The sequence below is a fragment of the Colobus angolensis genome, unplaced genomic scaffold (genome assembly GCF_000951035.1).
Source record: "Colobus angolensis palliatus isolate OR3802 unplaced genomic scaffold, Cang.pa_1.0 Scaffold751, whole genome shotgun sequence".
Lineage (NCBI taxonomy): Eukaryota > Metazoa > Chordata > Mammalia > Primates > Cercopithecidae > Colobus > Colobus angolensis.
Window position 1 is genome coordinate 395223 of NW_012121277.1, and position 17632 is coordinate 412854.

Here is a 17632-nt window from a genome sequence, read left to right on the forward strand (position 1 = left end):
TCCAGGGGGAAAGGTCAGGGGCTGAGAATGGGAGCTAGCCCCCACCCCTACCATTTCCCCATTTGGAATCCTGGGAGGCAGCACTAGCAGGTCCCTGTTCCAAATAATCCACCTCATCTGCTTACTGGCTTCTTGAGATCCCACCAGTAGATGCACATTCCCTTGGGAAAATGGGACTCTCTTTAGAGAGAGGCAAAGTGTCATATTTGATTAATTGTTCATACTTAAGAGTGAATTCATTTACACCCTGGGATTGCTAGGTAAGGGCCACAAAGCACGCTTTTCCAGTTTCAAAGTTCTGCTGAGGGCCAATCCCGCTGTTTGAAAGTGGATGTACTATGGACCCAAACGTAACATGGTGAAATGCATGTAATGTCTGTGTTTTCCCTTCTTAGGCTCAACCGGGAGAGAGTGTTGCCATTCATTCATTCATCCAATGGAAGGGCAAAATAATACTCTGGTCAGTGAATACGTGTCAAACCAAACTGGGAAGTAGCTATTTTGGAGCCCCCTCCCCACACCCATCCTTGAACAACTTTCTCTTTTCTCGTAGCCCTGCACTCTCTTATTCTGCCATCGAGGTCAGCTCCAATACATCATTTCTAGATTGTTAGTGGAAAACAGACCAACAGAAGACCACAGCCATAGTTTTTGCAGTTAAATAGTGAATGCTCTTTTTATTCAGAAGAATGCATTTTTAATAGAATTTCATGCGCCAGTAAATCAGTACAGTGAGGAGTTACAGGGGTGGGGAAACTCTCTTCAGGAAACATCTCACCCTGGCAGAGCTGTCAACTCCCAGAATACCCTTTACCCAGCTCAGGTGATTAGAGACCAAGGGACAGCAGATGGGGCTGACTTGCAGGGTAACTAGTTGGATTTACAGGTCTCTGAAAGCAAGAGAGAGGAGAGGAAAGCTCTTGTAAAGGAGGAGATTATTATATTGGGACTGGCAGTTCCACAGAGATTCTCCGAGAGGTTGATGAAGGAGAATTGGTGGGGGTGCCTGGTTCTCCTTCTTGGTTACACTCTTCAAGGGCAATGGTCTGATCTCTTCCGTCTGTCTCTGAGCCTCTATGTAAAGAAAAAGACATGAGTAAGGGAGGATCCAGAACCTGAAAACAGATTGCATGGTGGGGCTCAGATACTAGGGAAGCATTTATATGATTGTTTTTCTAGCACCACCTGGTTCACAGAAGGGGGCCATAATGAGGCATTTATTTACCTGGTTCGCAGTCGAGGCCACTTCTTCCACTCTATGGCTAGCACTACCCCCAAGGCTACAACAACCACCACGATTAGGCTACTTCGGACAATGTTCCCTACTGTGCACTCCTGAGCCACAGGCCCTGTGGTGATGAAAGAGGAGAAACCAAGGCCATGGAGATTAGCATGTGTATGTTCCCCTTAATCTGGTATTGCCCCACACTCTGGTCTTCTTTAGGGTTCATGTGGGAGCCATGTGTTCAGACTACAGAGCAGGTGGGCAGTGGCAGAGTTTATGCTGAGGCAGAAGCAGCCCTCCTTTCCTTGGGGCCAAGAGGCCTGGAAAGAAACCCACTCACTATCTTCAAAAACATTTAAGGTTCCACCTCCTCACCACCCTTAGGAGAAAGATGACACACTATAGGTCCCTGGTTCCAAAGCCCCTCCATTCTCCTGATTTGAGATGTCTCCATGGGGACTGTCCCTGGGATCCCAGGTGTGTCACACTAGGATCATGGAGAGATTATTCTCTTACCTGCTGCCCCCACCAGCTCCAGGGAATCACTAGGTTCTGACCAGATATCAGGGTAGGCCTGGAGGCGGTAGCTGCAGCTGTAATTTCCAATGCCTTTTCCTTCTACATTGTTGATGACAAAGTCTCCATCCTCTGAAAACTGCTGAGGTGCTTCTTCTCCATCATGTTCTAGGACAAATTCAACACCTGGCAGGGGTCCTCGGCACTGAAGGATGATGTCCTTCCCTAGCTTGAACATGGTCCCGGGCCAGGCTGACAGAGAGGGTTTAGGGGGCTTGTCTGCAACCAACAAGGACACAGAGTTAGAATAAGTGATCCTGAACTTAGCCCTTTACCCCCTTATTGCTGACTGCTAAAAACTACAAAATCATGACTCGTACTGAGGTCTCCAGGACCTTACCAGTCACCCAGATCTCCAGGGAGTCACTGTGATTTGAAGCTGCAAAGGGAGCAGAGTCCAAATAATAAACACAGCTATAGATCCCAGAATCTTCACCTCTCACTGCTGGCATCCAGAAGTCAGCCCTGTACCCACTTGGCCTCTGTTGCTCTAAGGGCTCCTGAGTCCCCTCCTTCAGCAGGACAAATGTTGAGTCTGGCAGTTCCCCTTGACACTGAAGAGTCATATTTTCGCCAGGGGACACCATGGGACCAGGCTGGGCTAATAGGCTGGGTTTGGGGAGTAAGCCTGTAAGAAATGAACTCCTGGTCAAAGAGAAGAGGTCACTTTCCAGTGCATCACCCCTGGGGTCTCTGCTCAATAAAGAGGAAAGACAATTGGTTGCCTCTCCTCGAGCTCTCCGAAAACTATCTCCCATGAACCAGTCTATTCCCTCCTTTCTCCACTTCCATGCCCACTTGAGAGCCTCTTCCCCTTACCTGTGACTATGAGTTCCAGGGTGTTGCTAGGTTGTATCTTGATAGAACTGGTCCAGTCAGGGTGGTAGCAGCAGCTGTAACGCCCCATGCTAGCACCAGATATATTGGTGATGGGGAATGCCCCGTCATTACTGGTGGATCCCCAGAGCTGCATTGAAGTGGCTTCTTCTTCTTTGTGCAGAATGTATCCTACACCATGGACTGGCCCTCGGCACCAGAGAGTAACATTCTGCCCCATGGGAACCACAGAACTGGGCTCAGCAAACAACCATGGCTTAGGGAATGTGTCTAGAAAGAGACCAAGGTTGTAAAGTGGTGACTATAGAAACTTATCAGTTCCTGCTTAAATTAACCCTCTATCTTTCTCCTCTTGGACACAATAGTTCCCCTCCATGGCCTAGCCTAGACTTCTAGGAGGAATTACCCTCCCTAACCCCTACTCCAACGATCTCCATCCCAGTCCCATGTCCGCTCTGTCCTTACCAGTCACCCAGATCATAAGGGGTATACTGAGATATGATCCCCTGTTTGACATGGTTGTCTCATAGTAGATACAGCTATAGTTCCCAGAGTCCTCTGCTCCAACAGTGTGGAGAAGGAAGTCAGCTGAATTCCCTGAGACACTCTGAAACTGTAAGGGAACCTGGGCTCCCTCCTGCAAGAGGGCGAACCTCATGCCCTGGAAAGTCCCTTGGCAGCGCAGGGTCACACTCTTCCCAGGAAACACCACGGGACCTGGCTGTGCCAGGAGAGTGGGTTTGGGGTAGAATTCTGAAATTAAAGAGACAACAGCATGAGATAAACCCAGCCCTCATATCCTGCAAATAGCCTTTTAAAGTGTTATTGTAAGACACAATATATGTTTGTTGTCAAAAATTAGAAAATATAGAAAAAAAGCAATGAAGGAAACACAATTCTACCACTCAAAGATAAGTGTTTTTAATATTTCTTTGCCATTATTCTTTATATATATTCCCATGTCCATGTAGCTATAACTGTTTACATAATTGGGACTCCACTTATGCACAGTTGTGTAGTTGTATAGTATGCAGCTGACATTTCAAGGTCTTTTTCCTTTCTCTGAGAGCCGTCCAGCCCACCGATTTCTGACAGCCCAGCTAGAGAAAAAGTGTACATTGAGCCTAAAGCTCAAGGCCAAGCCATAAAAATGTGCAGAAATAGGGCAACTTGAACTGAGCTCTTGGAATTGGACACCCCCATCTGCCTCATTTATTTCCCCAGAAATGAATTGCTTGCCTCCCCACCGCCTTTGTTTCTTGTTCCTGTAATAATAACATGAACAGCTGTGCATCATGGACTGGTCACTATGGACCAGCCACTGTCCTAAGCACTTTCTCAGTGTTTTTTAGAAGAAACATTTCTTCCTCTCCCACTGACAGCCTTCCACCCACCATCCCAGGGTTGGCACCACCTCTACCTGGAGTCCCCCCTCCTAACCTGTCACCACGAGCTCCACAGGGTCGCTGGGCTCAGACCAGATAGAAAAGTCATAATATCGGCAGCTGTAATTCCCTCCATCACCAATGCCCACCGAAATGATTAGAAAGTGAGCTGCACTGGCCCCTGGACTTGCCCAGGACCTGTCACTGGATGCTATTTCACTTCCATCTTTGTAAAGAATAAAGCTCATATGCTGGTGGGGGGTGGAGCAATTGAAAGTCACTCGGGCACCAGGGGTGACCACAGGGCTGGCCCATGTCTTGAAGAAGGGCTTAGGGTACATTTCTAGGAGGCAAAAAAACAAAACAAAAAACAACAACAACAAAAACAAAACGAAACAAAACAAAAATAACAAAATACAACACAAAACCAAATTAAGAACAAGAAAGAGAGAAAGCAAATATAGCAAATATTGGTTCTAGGAGGCTTCTCTGCTTTCTATAGTATTTCATTCAGAAGTAAGTGCATTTAAAAAGTAAAGTAAATCCACTTTGCAGATGGACTTCTCACACAGGGACCCTTCAACCCCACCCCTCACTACCTCCAGATGAATCCTCAGTGTGAGGCAATGGAGGCTAGTAAAAAGGTAGAATTTTTCTTGGGGCTCTGCTGATTCTCTGAGTCTCACTTTGCCCATTTGGACCAGGGGAAAATGGTACCTGCTTCACCCACCTTGAAGAGTTGCTCTGTGGTGAAGTGAGATAATTGATGTGAAAATAATTAGAAAAATTAAATCACACTCCATGAACCAAAGCTATTAATAACGATTATGGCTATTAATATCGTGCAGCCAGAGGCCCTGGCACTCCCAGCGCCACGCCTGCCTGGCTCTAAGATTGGACACAGGCTCCCAGGACCAGCAGCAAAGTTTGCTGCAGGGAGAGGAGTGTCTGACCCAGGGCTTTGCCTTTCCCTCCACCCCGCCCCTCTTCCTCACACATCCTTTTCAGCTCTACCTTTTATGACAAGCTCCAGGGGCTCACTGGGCTCAGACCACTTGAAGGGGCGTTGTTCAGTGTGAGTGCGGCAGCTGTAATTGCCTTCGTCTTTATCCTCCATTCTTTGGATTGTAAAGAAGGCTTCCCTTCCAACTGCACCAAGTTGCTGGACAGGTTCTTGCTGTCCCTCCTTATACAGAGCAAACCCCATGCCTGCCAGCCATCCTTTGCACCGGAGTTGTAGTTCCTGGCCCCGGATTGGGGGGGAAGCAGAAATGACAGGTTTGGGGAGGATGTCTGGAAAACAGAATGGGGTGGAAAAGGAGTTAGAAGTTTGCAGTTGCCCAGATAGGATACTCGGGGTCACTTTGTCAGCAAATAAAGACATTCATTCTGGGCTGGCCCTAGGCTCTTCTAGTCAGTCTCCTCATACTCTCTTTCCCATCCCGCCCCTCCCCCTGCCCCGTAACCCCCTACCATTTCAGCACCCCTCCTCTCCTACATGCAGCACAAGCCCCTTGGCCTACAGGGTCCCTGTGAATTCGTTCCCTCACTCCCAGGAGCAGTGTTGGAGTCCCAGGGGCACTGGGGATAACTCCGGGAAACCCTCTACCTTTTCTTACCTGTCCCCAGCAGCTCAAGTGCCTCACTGGGCTCCGATACAGCCATCTCCTCCCATGAATGGCAGTGGTAGCTCCCGGTATGGCTCTGGGTCAGGGCACCAAGGGGGAAAGCAGCCCGGACCTGCTCTGAGGCCGGGCGAGTTGCAATCCACCCGGTCCCGTCCTTCAGCAGCACAAACTCCTTAGTTGAGCCAGAAGGGCTTCTGCACCAGAGGGTTAAGTTCTTCCACGGGGCCAGAGGAAAGTTGGTCTCTGCCCACAGCTCAGGCTTAGGGGTTGGCATGACTATTTCTAGAAACAGCAGAATTAATGAAGCCATCCTCCCGCCTCCCTTCCCCTCCCTCCTCCTCGCCCTTGAACCCCCTACCCGGATCACACTGCCCACCTCCCCTTGCAACCCAAATCCAAATCCTTTCCTTCTTTCCTTCCTTCCTCAGGTGCTGGGGAAAGGGGAAGCTGGTGTCTTATAGCTGAGCCTCAGAAAAGTGCAGAAGCTTGGAGGAAATTTTGCAGGCAGAAAGGCAAAGTTGGAGGCTGAATTTTGCCAGCAGCTTTAGCAAGTGCCCCTTCCTGGCTGTCCTTCCCTCCCAACCAGTCACTCCCTGGCCAATGACACTGACGCTCTGTAGTTATTTCGGATCTCCAGGGAGGAATGTCCCAGTCTGGAGCAGGGAAAACTCACCAGTCTCTTCTATCAATACCCCATTGCACAGTCCTGCAAAAGAAATTGCTGCCAGGACTCAGCCCCCTCCCCCACTGGGACTTCACCCCGGCCTTCTGCCCGGGCCCCTTCCCCCACTTGTACTCACCACAGCAGAAAAGGGCCGTGACTATGAAGAGCATGGTGACCCCTTGAGCTGTTCCCAGCAACCAGGCTTCTCTAGTGAGACCAGAAAAGAGATGAGAGGAGTTGCTGGGATTAGGGGGAGGGTGGAGGAAAGGGGGCGGCAATTTATGTCATTGGCTTACTCGCTACCCAATGGGGACTGAATATGGCCAAGATAATGGGATATAATCTTTTCTGACATCAGTGACTTTTCTTTTTGAGGGCCTTACCACCTGCAAACCTCTTGCTCTTTCGTGACCCACATGTCCCCTCTGTCCTCTCCCCCTCCCCAGCCTATATCATATGTCAGCTCCCCATGGCTCCTGATTAGGCTGTTGCTGGAATTGAGATGTCAGATGTGAAAATGCTTTTATATTATCTGGAGCTCTCAGAATCCCTGGAGCTCAGTGTGATCGGCAGCTCTGGGTGGTGTGTGTGGGGGTGGAGGGAGAAACCGTGAGTATTTCTCAGTCATCAAGTTTAAGTTTGGAAGCAGTTGTTATGGCAGTATTGGTCCTCAGATCCACCTGCCTCACCTGCCTTTGTTATGGAAGGGTTGCCTAGGCAGCTGTGAATTACTAGAAGATTGTCGGTGCTGAGCCAAGCTTTTCAGAGAGTAGAAACTCTCCCCTCAACCAGATTATAACTAGAAATGTGCAGCAGCTTTGGGTGATGGGTCTTGTAGAATTAGGTGATATTAACCCAAAATCCATTGGAAAATTTTTACTTAGAAAACACTGACCATCCTTCCTGGTGAGGAAAACATGATTTTCAAGCTCCTTTCTCTGAAATCTGGTTTCTGATCTTATTCTTTGATGCTGTGTTGCTGGGCTGGGGTGGGGCACATAAAGCTACATTTTTTTTTTCTAACCACTGGCTTGGCGATTACTCTAATGAATATGGGATCCAGGTCAGGTTCCAGAAAGCAGTAGAACTTGACCCCTGCTGAAACTTTTTGAAAACTCAAAGGGTGGTGGTTTTTGCAGAAGGCTTAGGTGGCTTGCTTCTAGTTGCCCAAGTATTTTGGCCCTCAGATTCCAGCAGAAAGCACAGACACATATAATCATAATCATAATCATAATCCATTGTGCACTGAATACTCCCAGACACACTGACCACAGTTGCAGGGTGGGGTTCCAACCAGAAGCAGGGAGTAGGGGGAAGTAGACAAGGTATTCAGGAGCTAACATCACTACTAGGTCAGAAGTGGTCATGACTCTCCTTGTTCCCGGTAGAGTAGCCTGAGCACAAGCCATGGGGATGAGAGAGGCAGATGGCCCAGAGCACACCATAGAATCAAAGGAAATGGCAGGAGAATCTGTTTGGCCTGCGAGTTTGTGAGTCAGAGGAAACAGTCTGATTCTGTTGCTCTGTCCAATGTCACATCAGATGGCCATCCAGATCAAGTCTATATTCCCAGAATGCTCTGCACAGGTGGTTGGAGGCCATAGTGTCAGAGACTGGTTACTAAGGCAACTAGGATGCATCACAAGGTTTAATAGCTTCTGAGAGCTAGGGATAAGGGTGAAAAATTGGGATAGGAGTTGGATAACAGCCTGGAAGACAAGACAGCATGGCTTCTTACAAGAGGAAAAATCCAGAACAAGTTAATGAGGGAGACATCAATCATCTTTGAGGGCAGGATGGTCTGTAGTGGAGATTTGGGCACCCTCCGGGGGGATGTCAGTGAATGAAGTTCTGATTACTCCTCCTGCCTCTGAGAACTATGCATTTCTCCACCCTCTGGCTTGAGTGCTGACCCCTCTGTGAGGCGAAAGAGACAGCTGAAGTGAGAAAGTCTTGTTCCCAAAGCCCAGAAGATGGGGTTTCTATAGGGTGTGCCTCTGTGGCTTGTCTCAACTAGGGTATGACTCATTCTTCAGACTCTGTTAGGTTGGGGGGGAACAGGGGGCTGGGACAAGACAGTTACCTGATTCTGAGTCTCCGACACTTCCACCTTATCCACAGCACTACCAACAGCAAGGCAACAAGCTGCACGATTAGAGACAACCTGATAGCTTCATTCAGAACATAATTCCAGGTGAGATAGCCTGTGGCCAGAGAAGACCAGAATCAGAGGCCTTGATGGGGACGGGGGCAGGTGAATACATTCATGGGGTGAGGACAATCTGGTTACTGAGAGGGCTTATATTGGGAAGGTAGGGCAGAAATGGCCTTCTTTTTCATGGAGAATGGGAGCCTTGAAATTATCCTGCTAACTGCCTTTGAGGAATTGTGAGACCACCCCAGGGGAAGGGTGCTGAAACCCAAGGGCTCTGATTTTCAGGCCCCTGACTCCCTTTCCCATATCTTTCTGGGCACTGATCTGGGATCCCTGGGGTATGGAGGGGCATTCCTCTGAAGAGTTATCCTCTCACCTGCTGGCCCCATCAGTTTCAGGGGCTCACTGCGATGTGACCAGATGTTAGGATGTGTCTCTACGCGATAGCTGCAACTGTAGGTCCCTGTGCCTTTCCCATCAACATTACTGATGATGAAGTCTCCGTCTACTGAGAATTTTTGGAATGTTCCTCTTTCTTCCCATTCCAGGGAAAATTCCAGTACTGGATGAGATACTCGGCACCGAAGGGTGATGGCCTTTCCTAGCTTGAACACAGTGCTTGGCCAAGCTGACAGGGAGGGTTTGGGGGGCTTATCTGAAACCAATCCAGAGACCAGAGTGAGAAGTGACCTCAAACCTAGTACCCTCTCCCCAGAAAATGTTTCTGAGCTCCCCATTTGATCTTCTCTTCCTTTCCACCTCCACTTCGTCAGTGGCTTCAAGATTTGACTGTGCATTAGAATTCTTTTGCCCACCCCTTGGTGATCTAAAGATTCCTGGTTCCCTACCAGTCAGGAAGACCTCATACCTGTAAACTTCCCCTGGCCTAAAGAAAAATAATTTTCCCAGGGGTTACAATGGGGCTGTGCCATACTGAGAGGTGGAGCTTGAGGAACAATCCTGGGAGACAAAGTCCCTAAAGTTTTGGAAGAAAGTTCTACACCACCTTCCGTGTGCGTGCATGCGTGCATGTGTGTGTGTGTTTGTATGCGTTTTGCTCATAGCTCTCAGAGGATACAAGGCAACTAGCTCCTTCTTACAACACCACAATGATGATAAAAACAAACAGGTTGATAACAAAAACAGTTGTTTACACTTGCCTACAACCATAAGCTCCACAGTGTTGTGTGATGGCATCCTAATGGAGGTCTTCCAGGTGAGAAGATACTGGCAGCTATAGATGCCAGTATCACTGTAGGTTACATTGTTGAGGAAGAATGATGTGTTGTCATCGATGCTGGTGGCATCCAAAAACTGAACTGGTTTGTCTTCTCCTTTCTTATAGAGTGCAAGACCCACTCCATCCACGGGTCCTCGACACCGCAGGCTCACATTCTGACCCATTTGGACCACAGGACTGGGTCGAGCAAGTAGCCAGGTCTTGGGGAAAGTGTCTAGGACAAGACCCAGAATAAAAAGCACTAAGGATTTCACTTCCTGCTCCCACTCCTTAGGATTCTTTTCCTTCGCTTCCTCCAAATCACCCTTGGAAAAACCTGCTTACACCCAGTTTTACAAATTCTGTTCCCTTCTCTACTGTTAGCCTGGCCACATGATTAGGTTCTCCAGGGAGCACAGAGGGAGATTTGTATTCTTAGCCCTTAACCTAAGTTTCATGGCATACCCGTCTCTTACCAGTTACCCAGATTTTCAGGACATCACTAAGGAGTGAACCTCTATATGAAGCGTCATAGTAAAAGCAGAGGTAATGTCCAGTATCTTGGATCTTCAAAGACTGGAAGAAGAAATATGCCTCGTTTTTTATTGTCTTCTTGTGGTAAAAGGACTTCTCCAAGTCTTCAACCCTCATTAGGGCAAAGGTCATTCCATAGATTGGCCCTTGACACCTGAGATTCAGGCTTTCTCCAGGTGCCATGATGGGCCCAGGATGGGCTGTCAAAGTTGGTTTGGGGTAGAGTCCTACAAAGGGAAGAGACCCTAAAGTTAGAGGCAAGATGATTCTTTCCTGTTGTCTTCTGTTTTCTCTTTCTTAATTTCTTTGAACAAGAAGTGGTAGCTGAAGTTTACCTTCTCTTCCCTATCCCTTCCTTGGATCTCTGCCTCTATAACATAATCATGGGTAGATTCACTTATACCCCTGCTCTCTCTCAAGAATCTGTCAGCTTCACTGAGCTCTAACCATGTATAGGGGTGTATCTCAGTGGAAGATCTACATCCACAATTCCCTGTATCTTTAGGTCCCTGAAATGCCAAATGTAGTTCTTTCAACCACCAGAAAAACCAAACCTCTGAAAATAACAATGATTTCATCTTTGCAGAGCATGAATGCCACTGAAGTATTAAGGAGAGCTTTTGAATACATTAAGCTCATTTAAGATCCTACTTCCACAACAAGACTGAAAGAAGCCAATAAAGAGGGCTTGGCCAGTAAGTCTGCAACCCAAAGAAATCTCTGTTACAGAGCTACACATTCATTTCCATGGATTGTTTCGCCAAGGAGATTGTACACGAAAGTGAGGGCAAACCTCACCTCCTACCACTCCTTTCTACCCCCACCCCAATGCCAGGCACACTTATCTATTCATTATGGAAGGATCAGCTCTGTCATATGCTCACTGAGCATTTAGTATGCATCAAGCATCATGTAAGTCTAGGTGTATATGAGAAAAGAAGACAAAGTCTCTGCTAGCAAAAAGCCCATGAACTGGTTGGTGGGGGATATTGTTGAACAGGTAACTATGGAAGTGTGTGTTAGTGGAATCTATGCTGAAAGGGCATGAGTACAACAAACATTCATACACTCGGTTCAAACAAGCAGTTTTTTTTGTTCTTTGATCCTCAATAAAAAGCTATACTAACAAAATTAATATCTACCATTTATTGAGAACTTATATGCCAGGCACTGTACATATATATTTAGGCAAATCCTCACAACAACCCTGTGAGGTAGGCATTATTATTAAACCAATTTTGCAGATCAGGAAACTGAGGCATAGAGATAAGCATTACACAGTAGATCAGATAGATACTCTTATCCCATTTTTAGAGTAGAGGAAGCCAAAGCACAGAAAAGTGAAGTGACTTGCTCAAGATCATGCAGGGAGGCAGTGTCAGAGATGGAACTAGAAACCAGTATTACCGCTTCTAAGTCTAGGGTATTTTCTGTAGCACCACAGCTTTCCCCAAGCCTATTTAGCTGGATGGAGAGACTAAAGCAAATGTGGCCAATTCCATCTAGAAACTTCCAGGCCATGGGGTGGGGGAGTTGGGACTGGGACATGTCTGGCATTTTACATTTTGGGGAAACTTCTTCTATACTTAGAGATTGGTGCTGCCTTACTAGCTCTACTGATAGGGAACCAAGGCAGTTTATAAAGCCATTTCTAAAATATGAGCTATCACATTCTTTGTCATTTGTTTTCTTTGTTTTTACTCACCAACACTAGCAATCCATTGTGTTTTCCAGACATAAAAATAACAATTACAAATAAAATACATTTCCAAATTTAAGACTCCATTTATAAGATTGCAGTGGCAGTGCCTGGCACATATTAGGTGCTCAATAAATACTGGTTGAATTAATGAATGAATGTATGATATTCAACAAGCAGAGAACAACAAAGCTGTGATGAGCTGAAGCTGCTGGCCAGTTGGCTGGGCTCCTTTACTAGTCAAATGATTGGCTCCCATACATCTGCCTTGCAGCACATGCGATTCTAATTTATATCTCAGTAAAACTTCAAACGACTCTAGCTCATGGGGCCTTGCAGGGCCTTAGAAACTGGCTGAGGAAAGTAAAATCAGAAACCCTAGCTCAACCAGCCATGATCCCTGGGACAACAATTGCCAGATGCCAGCAGCCATAGCCACACCCACCTGCTACAACCAGCTTCAGGGGGTTGCTGGGCTCTGACCACAGGGTGGGGAGCATCTGGATATGAGTGCGGCAGATGTAAACCCCTTCATCCTCAGGTGTCAGGTTGTCAATGGAGAATATGGCCATTGTCCCAGTTGGGGCTTGGTAATCCACAGGCTCTGCATATCCCTCTTTAAACAGCATGAATACCAAATCCTGCAGCCAGCCATGGCAGAGGATGTTAACATTACATCCAGGAAGAGGGGGAGTCTCAGCCTGAATCCAGAAGATGGGCTTGGGCAGCTGGCCTGGAAGGATCAAATAAACTGGAATTAGGTAAAGCAAGAATAGTACTGTCTAGGGAGCAGCAGAGGAGAGCTCTACTTTAATTGAGGTTTCCCTGTATGATCCTTGTTTGTCACCCCTCCTTCTCCCATCTCTGCTCCAGAGTCTGCATCCCCCCTCTGCATTGCCCAATACAAAGTAGGCCCTTATTTACTAACTGTGGGATGCGTGCTTGCATGCATTTGAGAAACAAACCCTCCCCTGGAAGGCAAGTTTGAATCTCAGGAGCTGGAGTCAATTCTTGAGTATCGCTGTCTTCTTACCTGGTGCCTCCAACTCTAGAACTTTACTGGGCTTTGACCAGCCTGGCTCCTTCCAGTAGCAGCACCGGTAAAGACCTGCATTGGACTCAGTAAGGGCACCTATAAGGAATGAAACTTGGAAGGTCTTGTGGGAAGGGCGGATCCAGGTCATCTGTGTCTTATCCTTCAGCAACAGGAACTTGCTTGATATCCGAGAGGGGCTTCGGCACCAAAGCGTGATGTTCTCCCAAGGCGCCTGGGGGTAGTTGGACTCTATCCACAGCTCCGGTTGAGGGTCCATCACTGTTATTCCCACAGATCAAAAAGATGTGAGCAGTCCAGCCCTCTCCCTCCCATAACATGTCCCACAATGTCCCTTAAAATTAGCCCGGACCCAGATCCCTCATTTTGTCTTCCCTTGGGGACAGGAATGTGCTCCTGTGGGGCATCATATAAGAACCCCAAGATATTTGGTCAAGGGGTCCAAAAGAGTTGGAGAATAAAGTCTGATGGTTTCTTTTCCATCTGAGATAAAGCTTTTCACCATGCCATAGGAAACCAAGTCCTCTGATTCCCAATCAGCCCAATCTATCTCTAGAATCTCAAGGCATTATGTCTAGGGTCATGGAGACACGCCAGCATCTTGGATCCTTTAGGAAGGAGGTGACTGAGAGGGCAGGACTCACTTACCTATCGATGTCATACCCAGACTCATCCCTGAAAAGAGAGATAATGGTAAAGGAGAGCTCCCCTGTTGTCTCCACCCTGTGCTCAAACCTCAATACTTTCCTCTCCCACCCCTAACAAGTGGGTACCTATGACAGGGTCACTTGCCCTTCACCCCTTTCTTGTACTCACGAATGCAAAAGAGCAAAACAGTGAATGTCTTCAGCATGGTGGCTCCCTCCCCTGGTCTGTCCAGGGTCATGGGGCCTCTGGTGCTGGCTGTGTGCTCTGAGTCTTGAAGAATTTTTCTCCTCAGCAGGTGGTGGTATCTAAAAGCAGAATTGTTTTTACTCAGAGGACTTGTCCTGCTCCTTAAAGTTTAGTTTAGATGGCTAAATTGCACTTGACAACCCTACATTGTACTTCCTCACAGGCATGCAGGGTATTACAAGGTCACCTGCTGCTTCCTCTCCTTGCTCCTTTCCCTCACTTCCCTATCCTCCTGCTCAAGGTCTTTGTTGGTATCAAAGATGCCAGATTTGTTGAAATATGGATTTGTCTCTGGGATCTCAGAGGCCCAGAATAGCCTGCAGAAGCTCCACAGGATGGGGAGATGGGAGGTGCAGAGTCACCTTTTCGGTCATATATATGTGTGTGTGTGTGTGTGTGTGTGTGTGTATATATATATATAGAGAGAGAGAGAGAGAGAGACTTTCAACAACTTAAAAGAGGGTGCATTATTACCATCCCATTTTACTGATGAACAAACTGAGGCTTAGAGAGGATATATAATTTGCCCAAAGTCAAAAGATATTACATATTAGAGCCCAAATTAAAATTCATGTTTAACTCCAAGGCCTATGGATCTAAAACAATGATTTAAACTCCCAGAGGCACCCTTCACTCCCTCTTCACCCTCCCTCACCCCTCTCACTTGATCCCTTGGATATCCTTCCCTTCCATAGAATGCTTTGGATCCAATATTACTCTCATTCTTGTCTCCTACCCCTAAAAGCTCAATACCCCAGTGTCAAGCATGTGTTAGAAAATCAAGCTGCTTGAGTTAATTTACATAAGGTCTAAATGATTCTTTCATTGCCCTTAACTTCTAAACAGTTTTGTTGATTGCCTCTAAGGGAAATGGAATTGTTTGAATCTCAGGAAACACGGCAAAGATATTTGTGTTCAGGGAGGCTTTCCATTCTCCCGGACCAAAGTCATTATTTACCATAGGCCTTGCATATACACAAGGTAGACTCTTGAGCTTTCATGCCTCTCTCCACCTCCCCCCACAGTAACCTTTCACCAAGGGAAGGTATGTCCCAGCCACACAAACTCAAGCTAATTCTCTTCCACTAACTTTCTACTGGGAGTCTGAAGTCCTGGCTGACTCCAGCTGTTATTAAATCTTAGCTCAGAAGAGTGGGGAAGAGGCAGCTCTCAGAATAGAGAAAGGAACTGATTTTGCTTTTCCAGACTGACCTTGGACCTCAGCCTCTAACTTGCCCCAGTGCTAACACTGGGTAGGATGGAGGAGCAGGAAGAGGAGGATATTTCATGTTCAAAGTATCTGGACTGTAGGGAACAAGTGGACAGTGAGAAATTCAAGGAAGCGTAGGTCCATTGTTCATTTTTCACTTTGTATCGAAGGATTTTCAGATTACCCACTCTGAATTTTCCTTATCTGTAAAGTGGGGGAGTAATATCGACCTAACATTATTGTTGTGTTGGGTTACAGATAATACATGTACAGTGCCAGGCACATAGTGAACATTACATTTTAAAAAGGTGCTCATTTTTTCTTCTTTTCAAAGGGGGCATCAAACTGGTGTAGAACCCTGAAGATGCCCTTTCCATCTCAGTTCCTGCAGCCGCTTGCTCCCACTCCTCTCAGGGCCAGGCCAAAGCTTGGATGCCACCCTGTTGCTTTGTTACCCTGGGGCTTTGGGCCAGGAGTTTTTGGGGGAAGCCAGGTTCCCATGCCAAGGGACAGGTTCAACCTGGGATTACACCCAGGAAATGCCATCTGAGGTTTCAGCCTTGCCACTTGGACCCCTAAACCAGGATCTTTGCCTACTGCGGGATTGAGGGGAGTCAGGGAAGCTGGGCTTTTTGGCATGGCTGACCCCTCCTCAATCACTAAGGAAATTGTACCATTTATATTCAGCCCAAATGATGAATCTTATACCGGGGGAATGTGAGAACAGCCCCAAGCCTCAGGTTAGTTGGCCACGCCCATTTTGGCCTTTCACCCCACCTCCACCCCCAACTTTGGCTGCCTAGCCATTTTACCCTTCCCTTCTACTCCACCCCAAGCACTTTCCCCACCCTTAGGCAGCGCCGCAGTGCTTTTGAGGGTGACATATCTGAAATGTCTAATGGCTCGCCCCCTGCATAGCTTTGAGGGCTCCAGGAATCAAAGGGGTTGGGCTCGGCGGGGTGCCGGGTACATGCTCCGCTGAGGGTTTGGAGGGAAGACTGAGAAGGAAAAGGGGAGATACCTACACTGCCCAGAGATTCTCACCGAGACGGGTCTGGGATCCGGGGAGGAAAGGAGAAAGGCAGGAATGAAGGGGGTGGGGGGACAGACTGGGGAGCAGTTTGATTTACGGCAATTAATTACAGCAAGGAGACTCTTTCGGGGTTTTGTTTAGGATCTGGTGGCCAGTATTTAATCTTCAGCCACTGAACTATGCGCTCATTTGCAGGTACTTACGGTACTTGAAGGCCCGCTCCGATGTTGGAGATTCTCCAGTGAGCTCCTCCAGATGCAGCAAACTGCCCGGCATGAGAAGAGCTGTCTAAGGACAGCCTCTTCGGCTCTGAGCCCCGCCTTCCTCTCTCCCCCGCCCGCCTGCCGGCCCGCCCCAACCTCCTCCCCTCCCTGCGCCGGGCTCTGGGAGCCCACCTACACCAACTGCCTGGCACCTGCAGTCCTCTGACGACCGGGATTTCTACGCCCCTCCCAGCTCCCCGCCTCTCTCCGGACTCCCTGCAGAGGTTGCTGGAGCCAAATTCAGGCCCCTGCCCCCTCGCCAGTCGCTCAGAGTTTCACTGGGTCACTGTATTCTGGGGGGGGAAGGCCAGCTCTCAAGAAGATTTGTAGATCCTTTTCTGCAGCTCCCCAATACCTTTATCGGGATCTCAGATCTTCCCCTGCCCATTCAACGCCCCATTTCGCCACCACAGTTTAAGTGCCTACTATGTGCCCCTGGGCTCTGGGATCCTATATTTCTCATCTTCAGAGCAACTCTACAAAGTAAGTGTTACTCCCCTCAATTTTACAGATGAGGAAACTGAAACTCAGAGAGGGTTAAGTAACTTGGACAGCTTTCAAAGTCCATCTTGGGGTTTTAAAAGTCCAGGTTTTAGAGACATACAAATTTAGATTTTAGTCCACATTTTACATTCAATAGTTGTGTGACCTCAAGCAAGTAAACTCTCTGCGTCCCAGGTTCCCCATCTGTAAAGTAAAAAACAAACAAACAGCAGAACCTATTTCACAAGGCCTCAATGGGATGATGTAAGTAAAACTCACAGCACAATAGGCCTAGCATATAGTAGGTGCTCAATAAATGGTAGTGGTTGCTGCTGCTACCACTACTACTACTAGTATTAATCTGTAAGCCCTTCCCCAAATGTCTTAGAACAACATGATTTTGATAATATAGAGCAACCTTTCACAAATGTTAACCATGAAAGACTTTTTATAATGATAATGTATGAATAAGACACCAAAGCTCCTGATATATAACATATGATGAGATTAAAGTATAGCATCCAATGGGCTCACAGACTAATTGATAAGAAATATCAACATGATAGACTAATTGGCAAAAAAAAAAGCCAAATTTTTCTTTATATACATTTCTTTTTTTTTTTTAGACAGAGTTGCACTCTGTTGCCCAGGCTGGAGTGCAGTGGCGCGATCTTGGCTCACTGCATCCTCAAACAATCCTCCTGCTTCAGCCTCCTGAGTAGCTAGGATTACAGGTGCACACCACCACACTCAGCTAATTTTTGTACTTTTTA

General features: G+C 47.3%; 1 protein-coding gene across 4 annotated transcripts; it reads right to left on the reverse strand.

Moving 5' to 3' along the window:
- Positions 1-655: 655 nt before the first annotated feature.
- IGSF1 (immunoglobulin superfamily, member 1) lies at positions 656-16524 on the reverse strand. Of its 4 annotated transcripts, none has more exons than XM_011927937.1 (20): positions 16317-16524; positions 13793-13929; positions 13625-13651; positions 12956-13237; positions 12368-12655; positions 10166-10450; positions 9631-9924; positions 8847-9125; positions 8399-8519; positions 6452-6522; positions 6325-6357; positions 5643-5933; positions 5038-5316; positions 4079-4366; positions 3104-3391; positions 2621-2908; positions 2142-2429; positions 1742-2020; positions 1226-1349; positions 656-1074 (listed from the first exon to the last, which is right to left on the reverse strand). In XM_011927937.1, exons 2-20 carry the CDS (start codon positions 13860-13862, stop codon positions 939-941), a joined length of 4011 nt encoding a protein of 1336 aa, XP_011783327.1. In that variant the 5' UTR covers positions 13863-13929; positions 16317-16524; the 3' UTR covers positions 656-938. The 4 variants fall into 4 exon arrangements, with proteins under 4 accessions (XP_011783327.1, XP_011783326.1, XP_011783328.1 ...); XM_011927936.1 differs by having other exon boundaries at positions 6325-6372; XM_011927938.1 differs by lacking the exon at positions 13625-13651.
- Positions 16525-17632: the final 1108 nt, after the last annotated feature.